General features: G+C 35.6%; 2 protein-coding genes across 4 annotated transcripts in view; one reads left to right on the top strand and one right to left on the bottom strand.

Moving 5' to 3' along the window:
- Positions 1-22,599, top strand: part of LOC112044159 (uncharacterized) — a 232,269-nt gene that overhangs the window by 115,956 nt on the left and 93,714 nt on the right. The window lies entirely within an intron of this gene.
- LOC112044162 (uncharacterized) lies at positions 3,186-3,972 on the bottom strand. Its single transcript, XM_024079914.2, has one exon. The coding sequence runs from the start codon at positions 3,927-3,929 to the stop codon at positions 3,312-3,314; it is 618 nt and encodes a 205-aa protein (XP_023935682.2). The 5' UTR covers positions 3,930-3,972; the 3' UTR covers positions 3,186-3,311.

Below are 22,599 nucleotides of genomic sequence, written 5' to 3'. Positions count from 1 at the left end.
GCTGATTTTAACAGCTTAGGCACCACAGTATAGTTGCTTCAAGTTAGTGGACTTAGACATACTTAGTTCTTAGTTCTTAGACATACTTAATTATGGAGTACAGACTGGTGGGAGGCTTCGGCCGTGGCTAGTTATCACCCTACCGGCAAAGACGTACCGCCAAGCGATTTAGCGTTCCGGTATGATGTCGTGTAGAAACCGAAAGGAGTTTGGATTTTCATCCTCCTCCTAACAAGTTAGCCCGTTTCATCTTAGACTGCATCATCACTTACCATCAGGTGAGATTGTAGTCAAGGGCTAACTTGTAAAGAATAAAAAAAAAAAAAAAAAGGACTGCAGTGGTTTGGAACGTAAGCAGGTTTCAAGTGTCCAGATCCTCAATTATTGTCGGAGTTGTATCCAACGTCCATCGGCTCTTCGAACTATGTGCCCCGTCCAATGCCACTTCAGCTACACGACACGTGTGATTAATATTGGTCCTAAATAAATAAAAAAACCTTCATAAAATGAGGTTTATCTGATTATCGCAGGCTGTTGATTCATTACACTGTAACATAATAGAGTTGGTAATCCAGACGCAAGTAGCTCGCCCACTCGGCATGAGTGTTCCGTATTCCACGGGTTGCAGCATCACATCGCTTCGGTACATTGTTCAATCCATAATCACTACAATCCTTAAATATACAAGCTTATTCTGACACTAAATTATTATCTAAAACATTGTATAACTGCTTATTAGGCTTAGATTCAGTTTATCCAATAGTTTTGCAATGTTGGGATTAATTTGACATCTATAAATTATCACAGAATGACATTGGATTTGTTACATAGACAAAATTGGCACAATACACGTATTAAAATAAGTCTTGCTTGACCTTTGTTGAATATCTAATAATGCCTCCGAGATAAATTAAAGTTATTAGATTGCTTGGTCAGAAATAAAAAAAAAATATTGTTTTTTTCTTGTGACAATATGCTAATGCAAGAATTGGTTTTTATGAAACACATAAATATTTTTTAACATTCATCTCAGTAACAACTAAACCGAGTTTGATTATGTTTATACAGTTATGTAGGCTTATCATTTTACTATTTTCGAATTATCTTATCGGTTCTTGAAGGAATGTACTCATGAAAAACCATCTCGATCACGTGAGCTTACAAACAAAAAAAAAACCGCAACATAATCTGTCGATTACAGTTCGTACGCTCTAGCATAGTGCGGATGAAAGTGCATGTATGACGTTTATAAAGTCGTTTTCAGTATGAACTGTCACCCGCACCATGTTACAGAGCACGAACTGTAGTTAAGAATCGACGATACAACAACCCCTATATATTAAGTTGAAGGTTAAAGAAACACAACAACAGACAAACAAAACAATTGGTTCGTAGTTTTAGTTAATAGTAGATAAAGTAGGTATCATTCCTAATAGACATAAATTAAATACGCTTAAGCACTGTTTGTCCAGTTTGTATTCACGGCTTTGTTTTGTATTACGTAAAATGATATTTTTGCGCATATTTTTCGCATTTATAATTCGGGATATTTCATAACATTTTTCAGTTATACTGAAAATATTGGAAGGCATTCGTTTAGAATTTGTAAGTAGCACGGGCCTGTACAGAATACAACTGTTGCCAATTACCAAATCCAGGCTCCCATTGTTATGCTAAATTGTTACAAATATTACCGTTTGAAATATTATGGCGCTGCATTGTCTCGCTGATGCCTTATTGCTAATTGAATTGAATAATTTGTTACAGTTACAGGTGAAATCGTATCCTTTGATTCTGTTATTTGCTCATTTTACTTTGCCTTTCTAATAACGAATGGTGGTTAAATTGCAGGAATAAAAAAAGGATATTAACCATGCGTTTCAAAATGATTTTCAACTTTCTAATTTTATAAATATAAAAGTTATGTATGTATGTATGTTATAGTTTATTTTTTACTAGTCCACGTGGAAATCAAAGTAACCTTTCAATCCCTATTTCACCACTTTAGGGGTCGAGTTTTTAAAAATTCTTGAAGCACATTATATTTCGTATTTTTTATGATCTATTAACATTTTTTCAAATATGTTACTTTAAAAATGAAGGACTTTCCATACAAACTTTAAACCCCTATTTCACCTATTTTTATTTTAGGGTCAAATAGTACTCTATGTTTTGCTCCAAGTTTCCATTTACCATTATAACAAAATTCATCCTGATCAGCTGTTTAGCCGTGAAAAGGTAACAGATATACTGACAGACTTACCCTCACAATTATAATATTAGTATAGATTTGAGATCAACTCGTGCTTGACTACCATCTGCCTTGATGATAAATGTAGTAGTGACTTGAATGAAATTGAATTTTATACATACAAAATTATATAAAACCTCAAAAACTTATTCCAGACTATTTTCCAGGATGTTTTTTGGGTATGGAACCCCAGACGCAGAGCTAATTGGTGGTGCACATAATTTCTACGGTGGTAACGAAAAGACAGTTAAAGTGGTGTGCAAAAGATTTAACTAGGGTAAGCTATAGGCTTACCCTAGTTAAATACAAATACAAATACAAATACAATCCTTTATTTGCTGATACAGTTTACAAGGTCTTAACAAATAAATATAATCTGTTCTGTATCACGCCCGATTGGCATGCAAAATATTAGTTACATTTACAGTAAATATTATGTCATTCCAGAAATTACTTTTAATAATGAATAGAAGAACAATATTAATTAATTTGAAAAAAAGAAAATTAAATCTACGAGTACGTACAAATTGCACAAATTGGAAAAGTCCTTCTAAATTGCGGGATGGTTTTTCGTTTATGAATGTTTGCATCTATGAAGTGATATTATGACAGTGATTAAAGTAAGAAACAGACGATAATTTTAGGTTTTCGTTTATTAAGCGTATGTAATAAATAGTTTTGAAATAAATTACAGAATTCTTATTTTTACAGTTTAAACACAATTAACACAATGTCTTTACAAATCACTGGTTAGGTTGATTAGGTTAAGCTCTTGTATAATTTGAAAAAAAAAAGTACAGTGGTTTGATTTTTTTTTTAAAGAAATCAAAGTTTACAAAGAGATAAAATAATTCAAAACAGAGAAAAGGTTAACAAAAATATACGAGTATTAAAAAAATATTAACTATAAACGAATCAGTCAAAATAAACAATCAAAAAATAGGTCTAACGAAAAATAAACATACCATACTCTAAATACCTCGACGATGTCACGATGATAATTATAATTTAATTGTGTATTGTATTCAAACTGCATGACCAGAGCCTAGCATTACATCTACTACTTAAATAGCTGGAAGTATGCGGCAGATTGGTACTGAGGAACAGCGGTGTATACGAATAACGGTGCCCTGTCTGCGTCCTTGTACTGCAGTCGAGCTGTGTACGCCATATTGCGAAGGTCGTTCTCTGTTTGGAACTGCACTCTTTGGAGCTGAGATCCTGGTAACAGTACGTAGTAAGCACCTTCAGAGTTTATCACCTCAGCGTCCTTCTTCGGTTCGAGTTCAAGATTCTCCTTAGTGGCCTCTGTTTTTGCTTCCACGTTATCATCAGGTTTCACTGTTGTGGTTTCTTTGTCGTCTGGTAGACCGTACTCCGTTTGTGGAGTTAAATAGGTGTTGAAAGGTGCCCCATAGCTGTTATCTGGAACTCCGTAATTGGTTGCAGGTGGGATGTTCTCTTGACGCGATGGTACTCCATAGTTGGTTGTTGGCGGAGCGAATTCTTGTCGTGAAGGCAGAGCGAATTCCCTTGAAGGTTTGAAGCCAGCTGGTGCATACGGCGCCTCGGCAGCTGTGACTTCTACTTCTTGTCTCTGTGACCTGAATCCTTGTCTATATCTAGGAGGCTCCGCTGTCACAACAGCCGCCAAGAGGAGTACGCAAGCGAATATCATTGTTGTTCCTTTGACTGCTTGGTGTCGAATGATGCTGTGGTAAAAATTGCTGGCGCTTTTATAGTTATCCCAGAGTTGTGTTGTTTTTTATCAAGTTTCCGTATTCTCCGGATGTGTCTCCGTTATCGATATTCTAGCCGAGTTGTCCGCGACATTGGCCCCCTAAGCGAGGATGATCGGTTGCGTAATGGCGCCCGATTAGGTGGACCTGTCATTGTTCATTGCGTGTACGTGACGCGGCTCCTAATAAATTGGTGACTAACTTACGAAAATGCCTAACGAGCCTCCTTAATATTCATGGTTCGTGTGGAAATCTCTTTCTATCACCGTCACTAATTAAGTCTTTGTGCTGTTAAAACTTTAAGTCGGTCAGTGTTTGAAAAACGTTAACGTGAATGATCGTAGTGTAATGTGTTGATAATGGAAATGGGCTAGTGACGTAATTAAAATTAAATAAGTTATGAAATAACATGCGATTTCTACCTTCATTTCTTATTTGTTGGTAAACAGTACACATCGATTAGAGCTGAAGTATAAGTTCCATCTTTCATTATCTTTTCAAGACCTTTTTATTACCCGGATGTATATAGAAATAGTCATTAAGACTATTTCTATGTTCGTGTTAATAAAATCATTATTATAAACGTAGTTACTAGTTATATAAAGTATTAATAATTCATGTTTCAGTATGGATTTAAATGATTTTTTTCATTATAATAATGTCAAATAAAACCGTCGACCTTGTAAGGTGTTGAAAAACTGTTAAAAATTTCACGCACTGCGTGTCAGCGTCGCACCGCGTCGGCTGCATGACTCACTCCGCCGCGTCCAAAATGGCTGCTTGACGTTTAATTACGCGGGAAATCTGTCCGCTTGTTGCCGCTTGTGGACAGATGATAAATAACATTTTTATTTTACTGAAGCCACGACAAGGGAGAAATGAAATACGAAGGTCGTTTCTAAATAAACAAACATGTTTTTTACAAGTTTGGTTACATCAAAATTAAAATATAACTGTTTCTTTGGTCCAGTGGCTGGTGATTATGATGATGATGATGATAATGTAAAGAAAGATTATTCTAAACTAACGTCTAAGACTTCGTCCGCGTGATTTCTGTCTTACCAGCCGAGTAGAAAAGCCAGAGGTGTTAGATCCCACGTCTGGGAATCGCATTAAGTCGATTGATCTGTCATCATCATTAAACATATATATTGTGTTCGTTGTAGAACCCGCCATTCCACGTCGTAGCCACTTGGTGAATCCTAAGTTGTCCTGTGATATGAAAATAACATAAATAAATTAAATCTAATAGAACTGCTAACGGTAAATTAAAATTTTTATATATTGATTTGAATCTAAACTTTTTTAATAAAATAAATTGTTATGAGTTATATATTAACATTTGTCAATTTCAAATGAAAAAGTTTCGAAGGACTTTGGTCCCGAAAAGAAATGATTGATTTATTAGATTTCAGATTTTTAAAAGTTTTCCCAATTTAAAAGTTTATTCCACGAAAACAAAGAGTCGTAAAATTCTGTGAAAATGATTCAGCTCAAATAAACTTTTGGGTATAAAACATCGGGAAATAGTAATATATATATATTAATTACCATTACATATTTAATATTTAATAATAACCATATATATGCTGTGGATTACCTATCTACTTTAGCTTTAATTCTCTTTTTTTAACCGAGTTCAAAAAAGGTTCTCAATTTGAGTCTACGCGTAATTTTTTTATGCAAACACCAAGCTTATTCCGCTGTAGGTTGCATGATTGCGTATATTAAATTATTAATGTTACCAGAAATGTATGGGGATATCCCTCAACAAAAAGTGATTAGTAGGAAGGGACCTTTCTAACGATTTCAAACCTTCGCAATGTGAATGTCACAGATGTTCGTGATTTGAGTTGATAAAACTGCAGTGTTATAATCATAAGCCAAGAGATAGCGGGATATAATCAGACATAAAATAAATAAGCTAAAACCACCTATCTACAGTCTGTGGCTCCATAGCTCCCGGACGGTGAAGTAATTTTGTATTTTTTTAAAGGTGACAAGTGTTTTTAGACGATTAATGAAAATCGGTTGAGCCGTTTAGAACTGCAAATATACTTGAGTGGGGTCTAAAAGCGCACTGAAAAAGAATTTTGATGACTTGATCGAGAGTATAATTAATGTGGGAGAGGTTTTCAAAATGTTCGATGTTATTGCTTGTCATGTTATATTCAGTCATTTCAAATTACTAAAATATTAATTCAATGCGTATATGTAATTTATGTTTATTCGATTTTCATAAATTGAATAAGTATAGCATAAAGCAACATAAATTTTATATTTGGCCTTATTTGATTGAGAACAATTGTAAGGAAAAATCCAACTGAAAACGAACATATAACATTTCACATGTAACATTTATCATACAATGGAGCTGAACATATCAAACATCCGGAAATGTGCCAAACAAAACAGACTCACTACAATGATCATGACAATGACACATCAATCTTACAAATCAAATCAAATCAAATATCATTGATTTGCATAAAACATGTAGTAAAAGATGACAAATATTTTCAGATAGGTACAATGTTTTCGCCATGAAAAGCGTGCAAATTTTACAAAATATTCAAGATAACAAAATATGACTAAGCCAAGCAACCTGGAATTATATCATTACAAAATCATATTATAATAAGATTTACCGAGTGGTTCCACAAATTTTTCCGCCAGCTCTCGGCCCATTAGAAGTGGACGAGGATAGGTGTAATGTATGCTAAATGTATACATGTAATAATGTTCTAAAAGGTCGCGTTGACGGAATATTTTAATTGCTCGGCCTTTGGATCGCTATTTTGCATAGTGTTTGTTTTCTTTGTCTGTACCTATCCGTTTTATGTGTCATGCTCATGGCCTATGCCATTATCACTTTTATAAACTTTCCGCGTTGGATATGGAACGCTTATAATAGTGATAATGAGGACAATTTTCATTATTATTTTACTAATACTAGTGGACACCCGCGACATTGTCCACATGAAATTCAGTTTTCCGCAAATCCCCCAAAATTAAGAACTCCGTAACCTCTTCTATCTTCCTGTAAAAGTCCCGTAGAAATCGGTTCAGCCGTTCAAAAGATTAACCCGGACAAACAGAAAGAAAGATGTCTGTCCGATAGTTAGACAGTTTCCAATCATATTATTACCAGAAGAATGTTGAAATTGCAAGTTGAAGGACACAAGATGAGAGGAAGGCAAAAAGTGGGATAATATAAAGAAGATGATGATCTTACTTATAGTTGAACCCTCAATAGTTCCACGGTAAAAGAGTCGGACTTAGCAACGAGAGTTCATGGGTTCGAACCTCGCTGAACTTTTGCCGTACCCACATCAAACACAGTCTTAGAACATTAGTAAAGTAGTAAAAAATAAGTTTAGGTTAAAGACATTTATTATAACAGAGAAAAGGAATGAGGAGGTCCCTAGAAGAACCAAAGTCACTGACATATTGCTAGAGCTGAACGCGTCGCGAAACTGAAGTGGCAATACGCGGGACGCATAGTTCGAAGAGCCGATGATCTTTGGGATCCCAAGGTGCTAGTTAGAATGCCGAATCCGCACTAGAAAGTGCAGTGTTGGTCAACCCCCCCAACTGTTGGACTAACGATATCAAGTCGCCGGGATTCGCTGGATGCAGGGGGCTCAGGATCGTGATGTTAAGAAGTCCCTACAAAAGGCATAAGTCCTGCAGTGGACGTCTATCGGCTGATATGATGATGATGAACAGAGAACAAAAAAATGTTTCTCAGACTATAGATTATCATGAAATGAATCCTCAAAAATGTAATATCCAAAACTAAAACTAAGAATTAAAAAACTTCACGAACTTCGTATAAAAATCCAATTAAAAGTTTAGCTAAATTTTATTTCTCTTTATTAAGAAGCAGACAATATGATTTTGAAATAACAAAGAAAGTTAATCGAATAGAATCCACGAAGGTTTCGCGTCCTTCAAACCGCACCTATCGTTTAAATGAAACGAGGTCACAATGAGGGATGTATATTTCATCAATGAAATATTCGCCTTCATTTCCGAATAGGTATTAGAAATCAAAGGTAGATTTCCGATGAAACTCGGTTTTGTATTAAAATCAGGACGTTTTAGAATATTAGATACTCGTACCTAGTAGTGAATAAACCTTTCAGTTCTTTATATTTTATTCTTATTGATATCGTAAATGCGAGTTTTCTGTTTAAGCTTCGTTTTGAATCTTCATTATTTACTCGTATTAAATAAGAACCATAGAATATCATAATTATGAATGTTTGTTATTTATGAAAATAAAAAAGTTATAAATTAAAAAAAAGTGTGTGTCAGCTCAGACGCACGAATGGAGTTTACCTACTCCTTCAGATTGACTGTCTAAATAGGTGTATGTTGCCCCACAGCTTACATTATGTACGTCTCAATACCCACACCTGAAAACCTGGCGCCTGGCGGCAGCGCATGGTAAAGGTGCGCAGAATAGGTAGCGTACAAAAAACATAACGCTGTCATTCATTCATCACATTTTACTGCCCAATTTTTTTCATATCGGGGGCTATATATGAAAAATAAACTCCAAAAATCTAATTTTAAAAAAAGGCAGAAATAATAAGTTTTATCTTTTAAACAATTTAAAATGTTTTAGTTGCCAGCTAACGACTACCAAGTAAAACTGTTCATTACCAACTTTTGTCCAATTCAATGAATTCAGTTTGATTTTCAGCTCGGATCAATTTGAGATTTTTTCTAAATTGGCTAGGCGCCTACTTACCACCCTACCCTTACCTACTAAAAATTCAATTTTAAAAAAGTTACTAAAAATATATAAATAGGCCATTTATTTTCAAATTTACATTTCTAAGTGTTGTTAGTTAGTACGAGAGTAAACTATTGTTAGTTGTTGAAATATTTGAGGGAAGAGCTCCTTCCCAAGCCTAGGGGGTCGAACCCAGGACCTCCGTTTTGTAAATCCACCGAGCATACCACTGCACCGTGGCCGTCAAATTCTTGGATATAGTCCTCCCCATCTTCTTCCTTCGTTTGCTATGTTCATCCACTCCTTTCTGCGTGTTTAAGATGTCATCAGTCCACCATTTATTCGGTCTACCTACATTATTACTCTTTATCCATTAAAAACGTATCTTTCCAAACAGAGTCAGTAATAAATACACCGGCACAATAAAACATAAACGTCGCTCCGTTTTGAGAGTCGGAAAAGGGTGAAATATTATTATCGGATGGCCAATATATTTGCAAATGTACTGGAAATACGATCGGCGCCGAATTGAAGGGGCTTAGAAATTGCTTTTGAATAAAGGTGTTTTATTTATCTATTGTTATCCACAATCGAACCCGGCCCAGTTTATTTCGTGCCTATATTTCATTCTTTTTTGTTTTTCTGTGTTATGTTTGTAGTATAGCTGGATTGCAATATCACCTGAAAAGAAAAGGATTGAAATGTGTTGGTCTTCCATGACTATTTTATGATGTTTTTAGTTTTCAATAGGGGATCATAACACGATCTATGCGTTATGTTATAACCATCACGTGATTTTTTTATGTTTCACTTAATTTCTAAGCTGAGAACTTGTGTGTTAAAAATTTCAATGGTGGTTTTAATGGCAATGCGGATTGACTTGACGAGAATTAAGAAAATTCTCTGGTATGCATGAGACACGTGATATTTAATTTCTTAAAATACACACAACTGAAAAATTGGAGGTGCATGCCCTGGATTCAAACCCACACCCCCCGGAACCAGAGGCAGAGGTCATATTCACTGGGCTATTACGGCTCAGCATGGTGGACTATCGGCCTAACCCCTCTCATTCTGAGAGGAGACAATTTTGCACATTTGTGGAGAGAAATTAAGACAATTTTACACATTTGTTCGCCTAAGTTTTGATGCGTTTTTTTTTCGTGTTGAGTAAGTGCCGATGGTTCCATGTGGGACCACTACAGCGTCACCGGGGGGTTTGGGCGATCGCAGAAGCATCGCCTGATGAAACCCGAAGGCTGAAATAAAGATAGAGGACGGAACGGCTCTCTAAGGGCGTCTCCTATGAGACTCGGACCTCGGCTTAGAGGGCCATTCGGGAAGGTGTAACCGTGACCTGAGTGAATCAGTCCGGACGCCTCTCAATTTTGATGCGCTAGTGCCCTATCTCTAGTATAAAATATCGTTGCGTGCACAAGGTTTTCAGTTAGGGTAAGAACCAAGTACATTAAACAGTACGAAATTTTGATTTACTATGAAACCCGAAGGCTGAAATAAAGATAGAGGACGGAACGGCTCTCTAAGGGCGTCTCCTATGAGACTCGGACCTCGGCTTAGAGGGCCATTCGGGAAGGTGTAACCGTGACCTGAGTGAATCAGTCCGGACGCCTCTCAATTTTGATGCGCTAGTGCCCTATCTCTAGTATAAAATATCGTTGCGTGCACAAGGTTTTCAGTTAGGGTAAGAACCAAGTACATTAAACAGTACGAAATTTTGATTTACTATTTAAGACATGAAATCCTAAATTTAGAGACGGTAAATTGCATATATTTAGTACACGCCATTGGATTTATATAAATAGAGACAGCAGAATGTAAATAATTTGCGTTAATATACGGTAGCGCGTCGTGTTTAATATCAAATATGAGATGAGAAGCCACAAACACGTTCTCAATATCGCGACTGCGGTAGGCCGCCATATTGACGCGAGGTGAGGCGTCAGCAAATATATCACTCACATATTTGAGAGATAATGTTATTTACTTCTTAGGAAAATGGGGATATAATAAGTTTTTTTTTTATCTTGGATAGGCTTGCGCTTGACTACAATCATGCCTGATGGTGAGCAATGATGAGGTCTAAGATGAAACGCGCTTGCCTAGAAGATGCCTATTCATTCTTGCCTTGAAGGTGCACAAATTGTAGGTGTCAGGAAACACAGACGCCGGAAGGGCATTCCACATCTTAGCCGTTCTAATTAGAAACGTTGACGCAAAACGTTTCGTGCGGGTTGACTGGACGTCGACAACAAAGGGTTGCCATTTTTCCCGACGTCTCGCTGTTCTGTGGTAGAATGGGGATGGAGGAAGAAGATTATAAAGTTCCTGTGCACACTCTCCGAAGTATTGAAGTATTATATATTGTATTGTATATAAGTGAATAAATAGGTGTTTCTTTTGTGAAAGTTCTTATTAAAAGTATCTCAATTCGACGCGTATGTTTTTTTTAATGGTTGGAGATTAAAACTTGACCATTTATTAACCAATTTTGAAAATTCTTTTTGTGTTTGACAGATTTTTTTTGTATGAAAAATTGGTTCAGTAATTTTGTGTTAAAATCAAATTAACTGGAATATGTCTTTGAAGTCGGTTCCATTTTTGTGTTAAAAAGATTATCTTGTCGTAATATATTGTCAACATCTACAGAAGAAGTGCCGGTTTTGAAATGAAATATATACACTGTACATTGTTTATTTATTTATTTATTTATTTGTAACGCCAACAATGACAGCAGAAAACATTATATATAAGTGAGTTACAAAATTCTTGAACTACTGCAGCCATCTTTTACAGGCATTCACAACACTGCAGAGTCCGGTTAAAAACTTAAAATAAAAGATTAACCTACAATCTAAAATAATTTACCAAAAAATTTACAATAATAAAAAAATAATTAAAATGTCAAAATCAAGAAGGTTTACAATATTAATTAAAATGTCAAAATCAAGAAAGTTTACAATACTAATTAAAGTGTCAAAATCAAATAATTGAGTTTAAGAAAGGGATGTCATTAATTAATACATAATAATAATAATAATAATAATAATAATAAAGCTTTATTTAATTCCATATAAACCTAAAACTAATACACAATCTTAAATAACATGAAGAAAAATAAAGTTGTTAATCTAAATTTAATATTTACAAGATTTTTCGTTTCTTTTTAATTAAAGTTTTATATGGACCCCCTGAGGGTAAAAGCCTCCTCCAATGATTTCCACCTTTCCCTATCTTTAGCTACATCTTGCCATTTGACTCCTGCTTGCGTCTCTATTTCATCTGCCCATCTAGCAGCTGGGCGGCCTCTCGGCCTTGTGCCTATTGGACCACCCCATTTCAGCACTCTTTCGGTCCATCTTTTGTCCGTACATCTGGCTAGGTGACCTGCCCATTGCCATTTCCTTTTGAGACAGTAAGTTAAAGCGTCTGTTACCTTCGTTTTATTACGGATATCCTCATTTCTTACCCGGTCTTTTAACTTTATGCCTAAGCAACTTCTTTCCATTCTTCTCTGAGTAGTCTGGATTTTTCTTCTCGTTTTAACATCAAACGTCCAGGTTTGGCATCCGTAAGTGAGACAAGGTAGTATTTCCGAATCCATAACTATCTTTTTAGATGTTAGCGGGAGCTGTCACACATCACAATCACAGCTCCCGCTAATTAATACATAAGCTAAAGTTAAAATTTAAAATAAATGTCACTTCAAGTTAAAAAAAAATATATATATAAAAATAAACAATAATACAATTAATTAATAAAAATAACAATAATAATAATATTTACAGAAATGATGTCAATTTCCTTTTAAAACTAAACAAGGTGTCCTGAAAGATATCAATATCATGGCGGGTCAGACTGTTGTATCCGTTAATAAACCGATTTGTAGATAAATGATTTTGTTTAAATCGTTGTTTGTTTTGTCTTCGAAATTCACTAAATAAATAAATAAATAATTATTCATAGGCAATGGCATCATGCCCTTGCAGTTCAGTAAGCCAGTCATTTATAGGTATATATTTTTTTATGATGTATATGTCGCCGAGTGAGTTATTTGATCGGTTAGCAAAATCTAAAGATAGAATCAGGTTTTCATCTAATTGAGATTCAATTATTTACTGTTTAAATAAATAAGACTGTGAAAGATTGATCACGTGACTCTCGTCCAATAGCATTGCGTCCAATATGGCGGGTGAACGGTACGCTTGAGAGAGTGAGGCACCCTGCCCCCACTGTAGTCTTCTAGTTTAGCGGCTCACTTGTAATCGCGGTATTTGAAATGGATAGACGTCTTCCATTTGTTAAGCATAGTGAAATAGTGATATAGAAGCTAATGGGTGAGTTAATAGAAGTAAGACCATTGCATTGTTAGTTAGAGTGGAGAAAGAGAGTATTAGTATACTGTAAAAGGATCCTTTAACCTTGCTACTAGCGGTTACCAGCGATTAGACTTGATCAAGTGTAATTAAAGGGTAGAACTGTAATATTAAGTTAAATGGTCGTTCCAGTAATGATTGATAGTGTTACTTTGTGTATCTGCCATCCTTGACACGTAAAGCTTAGAACATGCCCCGAGGCTTCTCCGTTATCAGAAGTAGTATATAGTTGATGCCCCTGCGATATACATATATTGCATCTTGACCTAATTATACAAATTAAGACACAAAAATCTGTAACTTAACAACATAACCGGTAAAAAACTAAAAGTAAAATATGAATACAACTTCGCCCTCACTCTCTGAATAGAAACTATCCAAGTTTCAACTGAGTCTAATTATTCTATTCCCCAGTATTCAAGGAGGATCATTACCGGTATATTCACCGAGAACGACTTTCATAACGTTCATTTTGAAGCGAGAGATGATTATGCGTTTTTAATTGAGTTTGTAAAAAGTATCTACGAGTCAATGGCGTACACAGGATTTTTAACTAGGGTATGCACTATAGGTAAAAAATGGAAAATTCCTATCACAATATAGCTTCGTAGCGAGTTCTCAAGGTAGGCAGTGAATTTTTGCATCTATGGTGTGCACGCCACTGCTACGAGTATAGTAGGTAAGTGTAAAATAATATGTACATACTCGTAGAAAAAAGGAAAAATGCGTTTGTTTATTTATTCCTTACTCTAAATACTCCGAACCTATTTTATGAATTACTAGCTGACGCCGCGTGGTTTCACCTGCGTGGTTCCCGTTTCAGTAGGAATACAGGGATAATATATAATCTATAGCCTTCCTCGATAAATGAGCTATCTAACACTGAAAGAATTTTTCAAATCGGACCAGTAGTTCTTGAGATTAGCGTTCAACCAAACAAACAAATAAGCTGTCCTGTTTTATAATATTAGTATAGAAGGTAGCTTTAGTAAGCTCAGTTAGTATAAGAACTTTTCGAAAATTAGCTTTCATTAATTAAAGACGACTGTTGTACTAGAAACTACAATAGAAGAATGTACCTAAATACTAACAATTTGTCTGTTGTGTGTTGGCATGGATTGGCGTAGCCAATTATTATAACGATCTTCCCTCCCCAACCCCCCCAAATGAACTTTTTATTAAGACCGCGCCCAAATAAAAATCCTATCTATCTGTCCTTTCAGTTAACAAAATGGATAGCCTCATAGCCAATTTTTATCGTAGCTACTCGAATATACGCTACGAATATTTTGCCAACAACAGGATTCAACAGGGAAAAAAGTTGTTCAAACGGTTCACCTGTTTGGAAGCTACGATTCCTCAAACGTCTACATGCGGTATCCTAAGAATAACCCTCCTTTTCGTCGATGGTTAAAAATTAAGTCATTGTCATAATATCCCTCCTTTCATTACAGAACGGACCTGCCGGGGTAGAGCAACCCCCATCGCACCGGGTAGTGTTTAAACACTCGATTTTGCACAATTACCCCTCTTCCGTTCGCTACTGTTGTGCTAATGAGGCCTTTGCTGGGAAATTTCCGATTTTCCATTTTTTTTATCTCATTTTAAAAGTTCCTACGAAATTACGCAACCAGGGTTATGGGCTATTTATCATAGCAATATTATATATGGCATCGTAAAATTGTAAATACCATTAGTTTATAATCTATCTCGTGAGATTGTAAACTGTCTATAGATTGTGAACTCATAACATACTCCTAAGAACTGGAACTTGATTGGCTCAGAAACCAATGGTTAGGTTAGGTGATATTTTATCTGTGAACGTGCAAATTAAAAAATCCTTACAACCTATTGAATAATAAAATAACACGTTAAATTGGAAGTGTTAAGTAAGAAAATTTTAGTAACAAAATTACTAACTACACTTTTCCAGTGATAAAATGAATTGACCATTTTCGTATCATTATGATATAACTCAAGCGTACTATTTTCGCTTTCAGGGGTGGAGAAAAAATTACAGATTGTTATGACAATTCTTATTAATGTGTTACAAAATATATTTTTTTATTACATACATACAAGAGTTTCATTTTGCAATTTTGTAACTCTCTCACTCCCTTAGATTACACTGAAATCGTTAGGTATTTTTCTCATTTTTCTTTTTATTCTAATTGGTTTTTGAAAAGCACTCACTCTTTTCAGTTGTTAACTACTCATCTGATGTACCTACTGTTTAAGTATTTCTGAAGTAATTTTTTTCGAGTTACTTAAGGCTTATACTAATCAACAACATGCAAGATTTCCTCCAATATTCATCTGACATTCTCGAATAAATCGCAAAATCTTCACTTCGACTCTCCTACTACAAGTATAAGCTTTGAGTCTTAATTAAATAACTGCCGTAAACTATACACGCAAAATACGCTGATGATGATGACTAAGTTATAATGTAGTGTGCAGAGTGTGTGATGTGCGTACACCTTTATGTAAAACTGGGCTATACGAGCACTTGTAGGGACGGCAAAAAACTTTTAATCCGTCTTTCAAAACTAGATTTACTTTTTAGCACTTTTTATTCACGAAACGAAAACTCCTTCCGTTTTAAAAAGAATTTTTAAATTAAATGTGAAGATTAGAATGTTTTTGCGACATTCCTTTAGGTTACATTTCGGCGAGCCGTTTTACTTGGAATGAAAATGAATGCTTATTTTAATGCATTTTGCTTGTAGTATTATTTTGTGGCGCTCAAAAAGTTTGCTTCGTGTTCAAACGTTTCTTGGAAAATTTATTTGCGTTTTATTTTTATAAAGTGGTTTTAATTTATTTTACAGAAAACATTTATTATTATTTATTTTTTTAACTTTATTTGTATAACCTTGTTAACTTTATTTTGTTTACCCATTTACCTTGCCTTCCTAGTACAATACAAATCTTAGGAGAATTTTTTTACAAAAAAAAAACTTTTTTTCTCGGTGCATGTTGTGATGGTTAGACCATCTTAATTTTATAAAAGCTGAAAAAGCTTTTCAGCTCATGCTCCGATAGGTTCTGGAATTTGGACTGTTGTCTTTGGACGGTGGTAGGTTTCAAACCCTCAACTATCTAAGAATAAAGCTTATTTTTTATATTTTACTCAGCTTAATATGATTAATCATCATCTCAGTTGCTAGTAGTCTCTTCGGCAATTGTTAGAAAGATTCATTATTTCGTCATACGTCATACATTTACGTCGCATCCCGTGAAAACAATGAAAAAATTGGTTTTACAATCGTATACAACCGAGGGTGTGTACTCTTGAATACTGCAACCTCCCAAAACCACCACGAAAGCTACACAGTAGCGTACTGCAATATGGCAAATATTCTTTAAAAAAATACCTTTCACTTGAGCAATGTGGCACATATTTTTAAAAAAATATACTTCATAGGAGCATGGGAACATGAGTTTCCGAGAGCGAAGGTTCGAATCCGGTCCGGTGTGAATGCATCTCAAATTTTTCAGTTATGTGCATTACAAAAAAATCACTTGTATCAAAAGGTGAAAGAAACATCGTGAGGAAACCTGCATACCTGAGAATTTTCTTAATTAAATTAACCCCTCTCATTCTGGGAGGAGACTCAACTGTGAGCCGAATGTGGGTTGATAATGATAATGTGTTGACAAACTTTCAGCCTAAAATGAGGTTTGTCTGACAGTTACAGGCTCTCAGTCCATTAGATAGAGTGTTACATGTTTCCTGTTGGCAATGTGTTGACCCATATATCAAGATAGGAAACTATTGACAAGGAAAATGTTTATTTAAGGCAGTGTCTCGCGCAATCACTTTGAGAAGCAGACGACCGTTGGAATCGAGTTTCATATTAAAATCGTTTTGAAAGCTTTTGCTTGTCCTATATCCAATGTTGGAGCCATATTTGATTTACCCCAATAGAAGAGAAATATTCTCTATGACTTTGTTTTTACTGTATTTTTTTTCTATATAAATTATATTCCAACTTATATTGTAAATGCAAATGTTAGCTTGTTTGTTTGTTACGCTTTCATCCATGAACTACCAACTTAAGCTTAATGTAAGTTTTGTTACCTTCTAACAACGCCCCGCAGTTTCACTTCGTAGTACCGTTTCCATGGGAATATGCGATAAAATATGGTTATGTTACTTGCTATTGATATAGCTTTCCATTGGTGAAATAGTCTTTAAAATAGGTTTGCTGCTTTAGGTGTGAAAGAGTAACAACCAATCATACTTATATATATTAAAAATAGAAGTACCTAATAGATATTACCTAATTAAGTAAGTTAAACCTGGTTAAACCCTAAGTTATCGTAGGTAACTTTAGAAGTAACTGGAGCGGCAAACATTTTAGACTAAGAGCCCGTGAACCCCAGACCTTCGTAATTTTATAAAAGCTGAAAGTTTGTCAGCTCATGCTCCTACCATAAGTAAGTACGGTAGCCAATTATGGAGTTTGGACCGTGTGGCTTTGGGAGGTAGCAGGTTTTAAGGATCCAGACCCCCAACCATTTAACTATAAGTGTATTTCTTTTATGTTTTCTTCGGCATAATATTATATATTATATTCCTAGTCGCTAGTCATTTAACTTCGCGGCGACCCTTCGAAAAACATTCTCTAGCGTCTCTAGCGAAGGGTTGTTATAAAGCCAAGCAAATGTCTAGCGAATGGGGATATCATTTCTCATATGCCAATAAAAATATAAAAAAAGTAAACTTTATACTTAGGGGGTTCAGGTTCTTTATCCTTGAAACCTGCTACCTTTTAAAGCCACCACGGTCCAAACTCCTATACAGTGGGAGCATTTTTTTTAGTCTCTCATTATTCCTGCAATCTGTCGTGAGATTTTCAACTGGATTTTAAGTATTTGTATTAAGGCGTGTTAGGTTCAAAATGCAGTGATTTGCCCAAATATAATAATGTAGTGTCTATTTCATGACATATGTGGTGCTCGTCTCTTGAGCCTTTTGAAAGTTGTACTATGTTTCTTCATCACTAGGATGCAAGTTGATTTGGATGTTTACGAATACGCTTTTGATATGTTTCGATTGATTGTGCAACTTCTGTTTTAGTAGGAGCATGTGCTGATAAACTTTCAGTTTTTATAAAATACGAAGGTCTGGCTGTCACTGGCTCTCCGTCTATTTGCTCAGGGAAGCGTACCGTAACACCGACTCCGAAACGAAAACGCGCGAAAATGTGCCGCGGATTTGATTTTTCAATTAAAAGCCTTTCTCAACATGTTTCCCTGTTTGAAATTGGGGTGTTAAACGTTTGTTTGAGTGTGAGCTTGTTTTTACGTCTTTATTTTACTAATAATAATAAGGATCTTACCAAATTTGGATAGGTAGGGAGAACAACACGAGCAGAGAAGGGGAGTGTTGATCGATCGTCAAGGAATTCCTTAACCCTACATCCAGTAGTCACAAGTCCTGGACTTTGCTTGGTGTTTTTCTCTCTACCACGCGATGGACCCGGCACCTGCACGGTGAATCCATGGAATGCTAAGATATTCGTCTCCCCTTATAATAATTACTACTCAAATATAATAAAAAGCTAGCCGACGTCGCGCGGTTTCAACTGCATAGATCATGGTCCCGTGGGAATACAGGAATAAAATATAGCCTATGACACTCACAAATAAAGTGGCTTCCTAGTGGTTATTTAATTTACTTAACAGCACTGATATTTTATACTAGAGATGGGGCACTAGCGCATCAAAACTGAGGCGGACAAATTATGGAAAGTCGCTTATTACGAATCGCTTAATAGCGAATGTTATTTAAAAAAATAATACCTAAATATCGTCTACAATATCGAGTTGTGTGTTCAGGAAGTGAATGTAATTCGTATATATATAGTATGTTGACGACATTTCAATTGATTTGTTTTTTATTTTGATGGATTAATAATAAAGACCAAAATAGGAAATAGGCCAGCAGGATAATTTAGACTATAAGGTATCGTAATTAGTCTTGAGACAGTCTTAGTGTTTGATCGAAAGGGAAAGAAAATAGTACTCGTATTAAAAACTATAATATCTACCTATTCTTAAAAATAGTCTCAACATATTTTACTGTCTAAAATATTTCGTTTTATTTGTTTATAAAAAGTTTATAATTTTGTGACAAAAATAGTTTATTTTATAAAAAAAAAGATTAAGAATACTTTACAAGCAATAAGCAATATCAGTTTCTTAATGTAAATACAAAGTCAAATTTTATTCAAATAGTCGTCGTGTAAGCGGTATTGTCGGCGTTGGCTCGTAATGAGTATCGAGCTGTTTGCTCTGCGTACAAGCGATTTGGTCTGATTGTTGTTTTTAATGAAAACCAAACACTGGATAGTTACTTATACAGGACCAATTATTGAACGTACTTGTATTTTGATAACTTTGGCCGCAGTTGAATGAATTAATGAATGATTGAATGAATGAAATAACACGAATTGACAATAATATTAAATGATTCAACAACAAGGATTTTTTTTATTAATACATCAACCCATATTCGGCTCACTGCTGAGCACGAGTCTCCTCTCAAAATGAGAGGTTAGGCCAATATTGGCACTGGCACCCAATGCGGGTTGGCAGACTTCACATACGTAGAGAATTAAGAAAATTCTCTGGTATGCAGGTTTCCTCATGATGTTTTTCCTTCAACGTTTGAGACACATGATATCTAATTTCTTAAATTAAGTAATTTTATTTAATAGTTCAATTTTGGTAGGTATATTGGTATTTTAGTGTTCTGTTTAGAATCGACCACGATTTTTTCGCCTATATATATTTCGTCTTATTCGAAGTTCCATAAAAACGGGTAATGTCGCTGTAACGCTCCAGATCTAGGGTTCGAGTTTTGGGTTAGGACATCAAATATTGAATTTTTCTAGAAATGATCAGTAGAGCACTAGAGTTTGGAAGACTTAAAACATCGGGTCTTGGAGCGCTCCTTAAGTTAATCTCTACTTAAAATTATCGTAACAGAGTGAAATATCAACAACCTATGCCATATAGTTAAAAAAACCGATGGGTATTGGGATCCCAAGTTAGAATGGCAACCCAGAATTGGAAAGTGGAGGGAAAGATGAAAGCGGGGGGAAACTGGAGGGATAGCACAGTGTTGTTAGACTAACACTGTGCTTTCCCTCAAGGTTAGGTACAGTGAGCCGCTGAATGCAGGAGTCTCAGAAACGTGTAGTTTGGAAGTCTCTACAAAAGGTCCATGTTCAGCAGTGGACATCCATCGGCTCATAATAATGATGATATTAATACCAACCCGCAATGAAGCAGCGTCTTAACTCAAAAAGTGATTAGTAGTAAAGAGTAGAGGCCCCTGTAGCGGACCATTAAAAGAAGTAGACACAATAAAGATCGATCAAAAAATCGGTTGTTTGTAAAGTCGGTTTACTTACGATAGTTGAACCTGACAACGTCAGAAAATACTGATGGAATGGTTGCATTTTTCAAAAGAAAATGTAAAAGAGGAAACTCGAGCTCACTGCTGAGCACGAGTCTCCTCTCAGAATGAGAGGGGTTAGGCCAATAGTCCACCACGCTGGCCTAATGCGGATTGGCAGACTACACACACGCAGAGAATTAAGAAAATTCTCTGGTATGCAGGTTTCCTCACGATGGTTTTCCTTGACCGCTTGAGACACGTGATATTTAATAATAATAATAAAAACATTTTTTTTTTAATTTCTTAGAAAGTTGGAGGTGCATGCCCCGGACCGGATTCGAAACCACACCCTCCGGGATCGGAGGCAGAGGGCATATCCACTGGGCTATCAAAAATATTTACACGACATATTATAGTCCTCATATTTTAAAGTCGGTTAAATGTAATGTCTGCAATGACAAATATCAGAGAACAGTAATTTCTCGAGACACCATATGAGTGCATTTTCTTCATCTGCGCGTGCATTTTCTCAAAGCGCTAAGTAATGCATTTACTTCGCACGGTCGGAATGTTCTCGTAAATTGAAGATGGCGGCGGCTTCTGTTTAAAGCATTTTAAAATCCGCAATGTGTCATATTCTGCTTTTACTTAGTCAGCGTAACGGCACTGCGACGAAGGTACGGTAGGATGTCAACGTCACTTCAAAAATTTAGGACGTTATTTTTAGCGAAAAATGTTTACTTGACTTTTTTTTAGGGTTGGTTATCAGCCTATTTTATCGGTCTACTACATAGCCAGGTTTCACTCCTTAAGTAACCATTCGAACGAGCGTTTTTTAACGAGCGTTAAAAAGCGTTCAAATACATTTATAGATATAGTGTGAAGTTAAATGAAGGTCTATTTCCAACGCCCAAATTTGAAAATGCAACACAGCTCGAAAAAAGCATCGTGTTTAAAAGACGCTGACGTGTGAATATATACTTGGGAATGCATTTGTTCTATTTGAACGCTTTTTTATGCTTAGCGTCCGGTAAAAAGCGCTAGAGCTAGTGTCGCTAGCGGGGCTAAAGGAGAGGGGATATAGAGCTTAAACACATCATACCACGCTCCTACAATTTTGTAATCACTTTGTTTTGCGTATATCTGATAAGTTAGCATTCCTTTTCTCAAGAAAGTGTCCAAGTTAAAATTAATATCAAACACTCACTGCAACGCTTTAAAGGTGTAAAAAAGCAGATTTATAAGACAATGTATTAAATAGATATTTTACTTCCGAAAATGAATCACAATTTATAAGGTACTTGCTGTTATTCTAGAACCTTTTAACTTTATAGTTTTAGTATTTGGCTAGCAATTTATAGGCATCATCATACGAAGTTTCACATATTAATTGATTATGAAACACGGCTAAAACTCACGTGATATTACGTCGGAGTATGCCCGACTAATTCCGCGCGCGTCGCGCAGCCGCTTCGCAGTTTGGATCGTGCCGCGTTGCAAGAACCAGCTCATGACTAAGGGCCCCGTATGGGTTCGAAACTAGTCGGGCATACTCCGACGTAATATCACGTGAGTTTTAGCCGTGTTTCATTATCAATTAATATGAATAACACTCACGATAGTTTAAATTCTAAGTTTCACATAGGTATGTAAACGGTTGTCAGTACATCTTACAACTTGATCAAAAGCCAAACTCATTTCTAAAAGTTTACAAGCAGAGAAACTACCCCTTGATGATTTCCGAAAGTAGGGAAACTACCCCTTGATGACTTTCGAACCCGCATACTACCCGTAGTTTTCTGCAAAAATCCTAAAAAATGTCTACCCTGTCCCTGTAATGTCATTAGGGAATAGTGCACGTTCATACGGCGTAGCCTCCAACATTTGTGTCACAGTCACACTTATGTGAGATTGTGATGTGTCACACGATTTGACGTCAAAGAGATAACGCGCTTTTTATGTAGATTACGCGAACGGATGGATTATGTAACTTCATTAAGATTTAGATTTTTTACATTCTACCATTTTATTTTTGACGTTTGTAATGCTTTCTAAAA

Source organism: Bicyclus anynana, chromosome 13 (genome assembly GCF_947172395.1).
Source record: "Bicyclus anynana chromosome 13, ilBicAnyn1.1, whole genome shotgun sequence".
Classification (NCBI taxonomy): domain Eukaryota; kingdom Metazoa; phylum Arthropoda; class Insecta; order Lepidoptera; family Nymphalidae; genus Bicyclus; species Bicyclus anynana.
The sequence above is the reverse complement of the archived record's forward strand: the minus strand, read 5'-3'. Positions and strand labels throughout refer to the sequence as shown.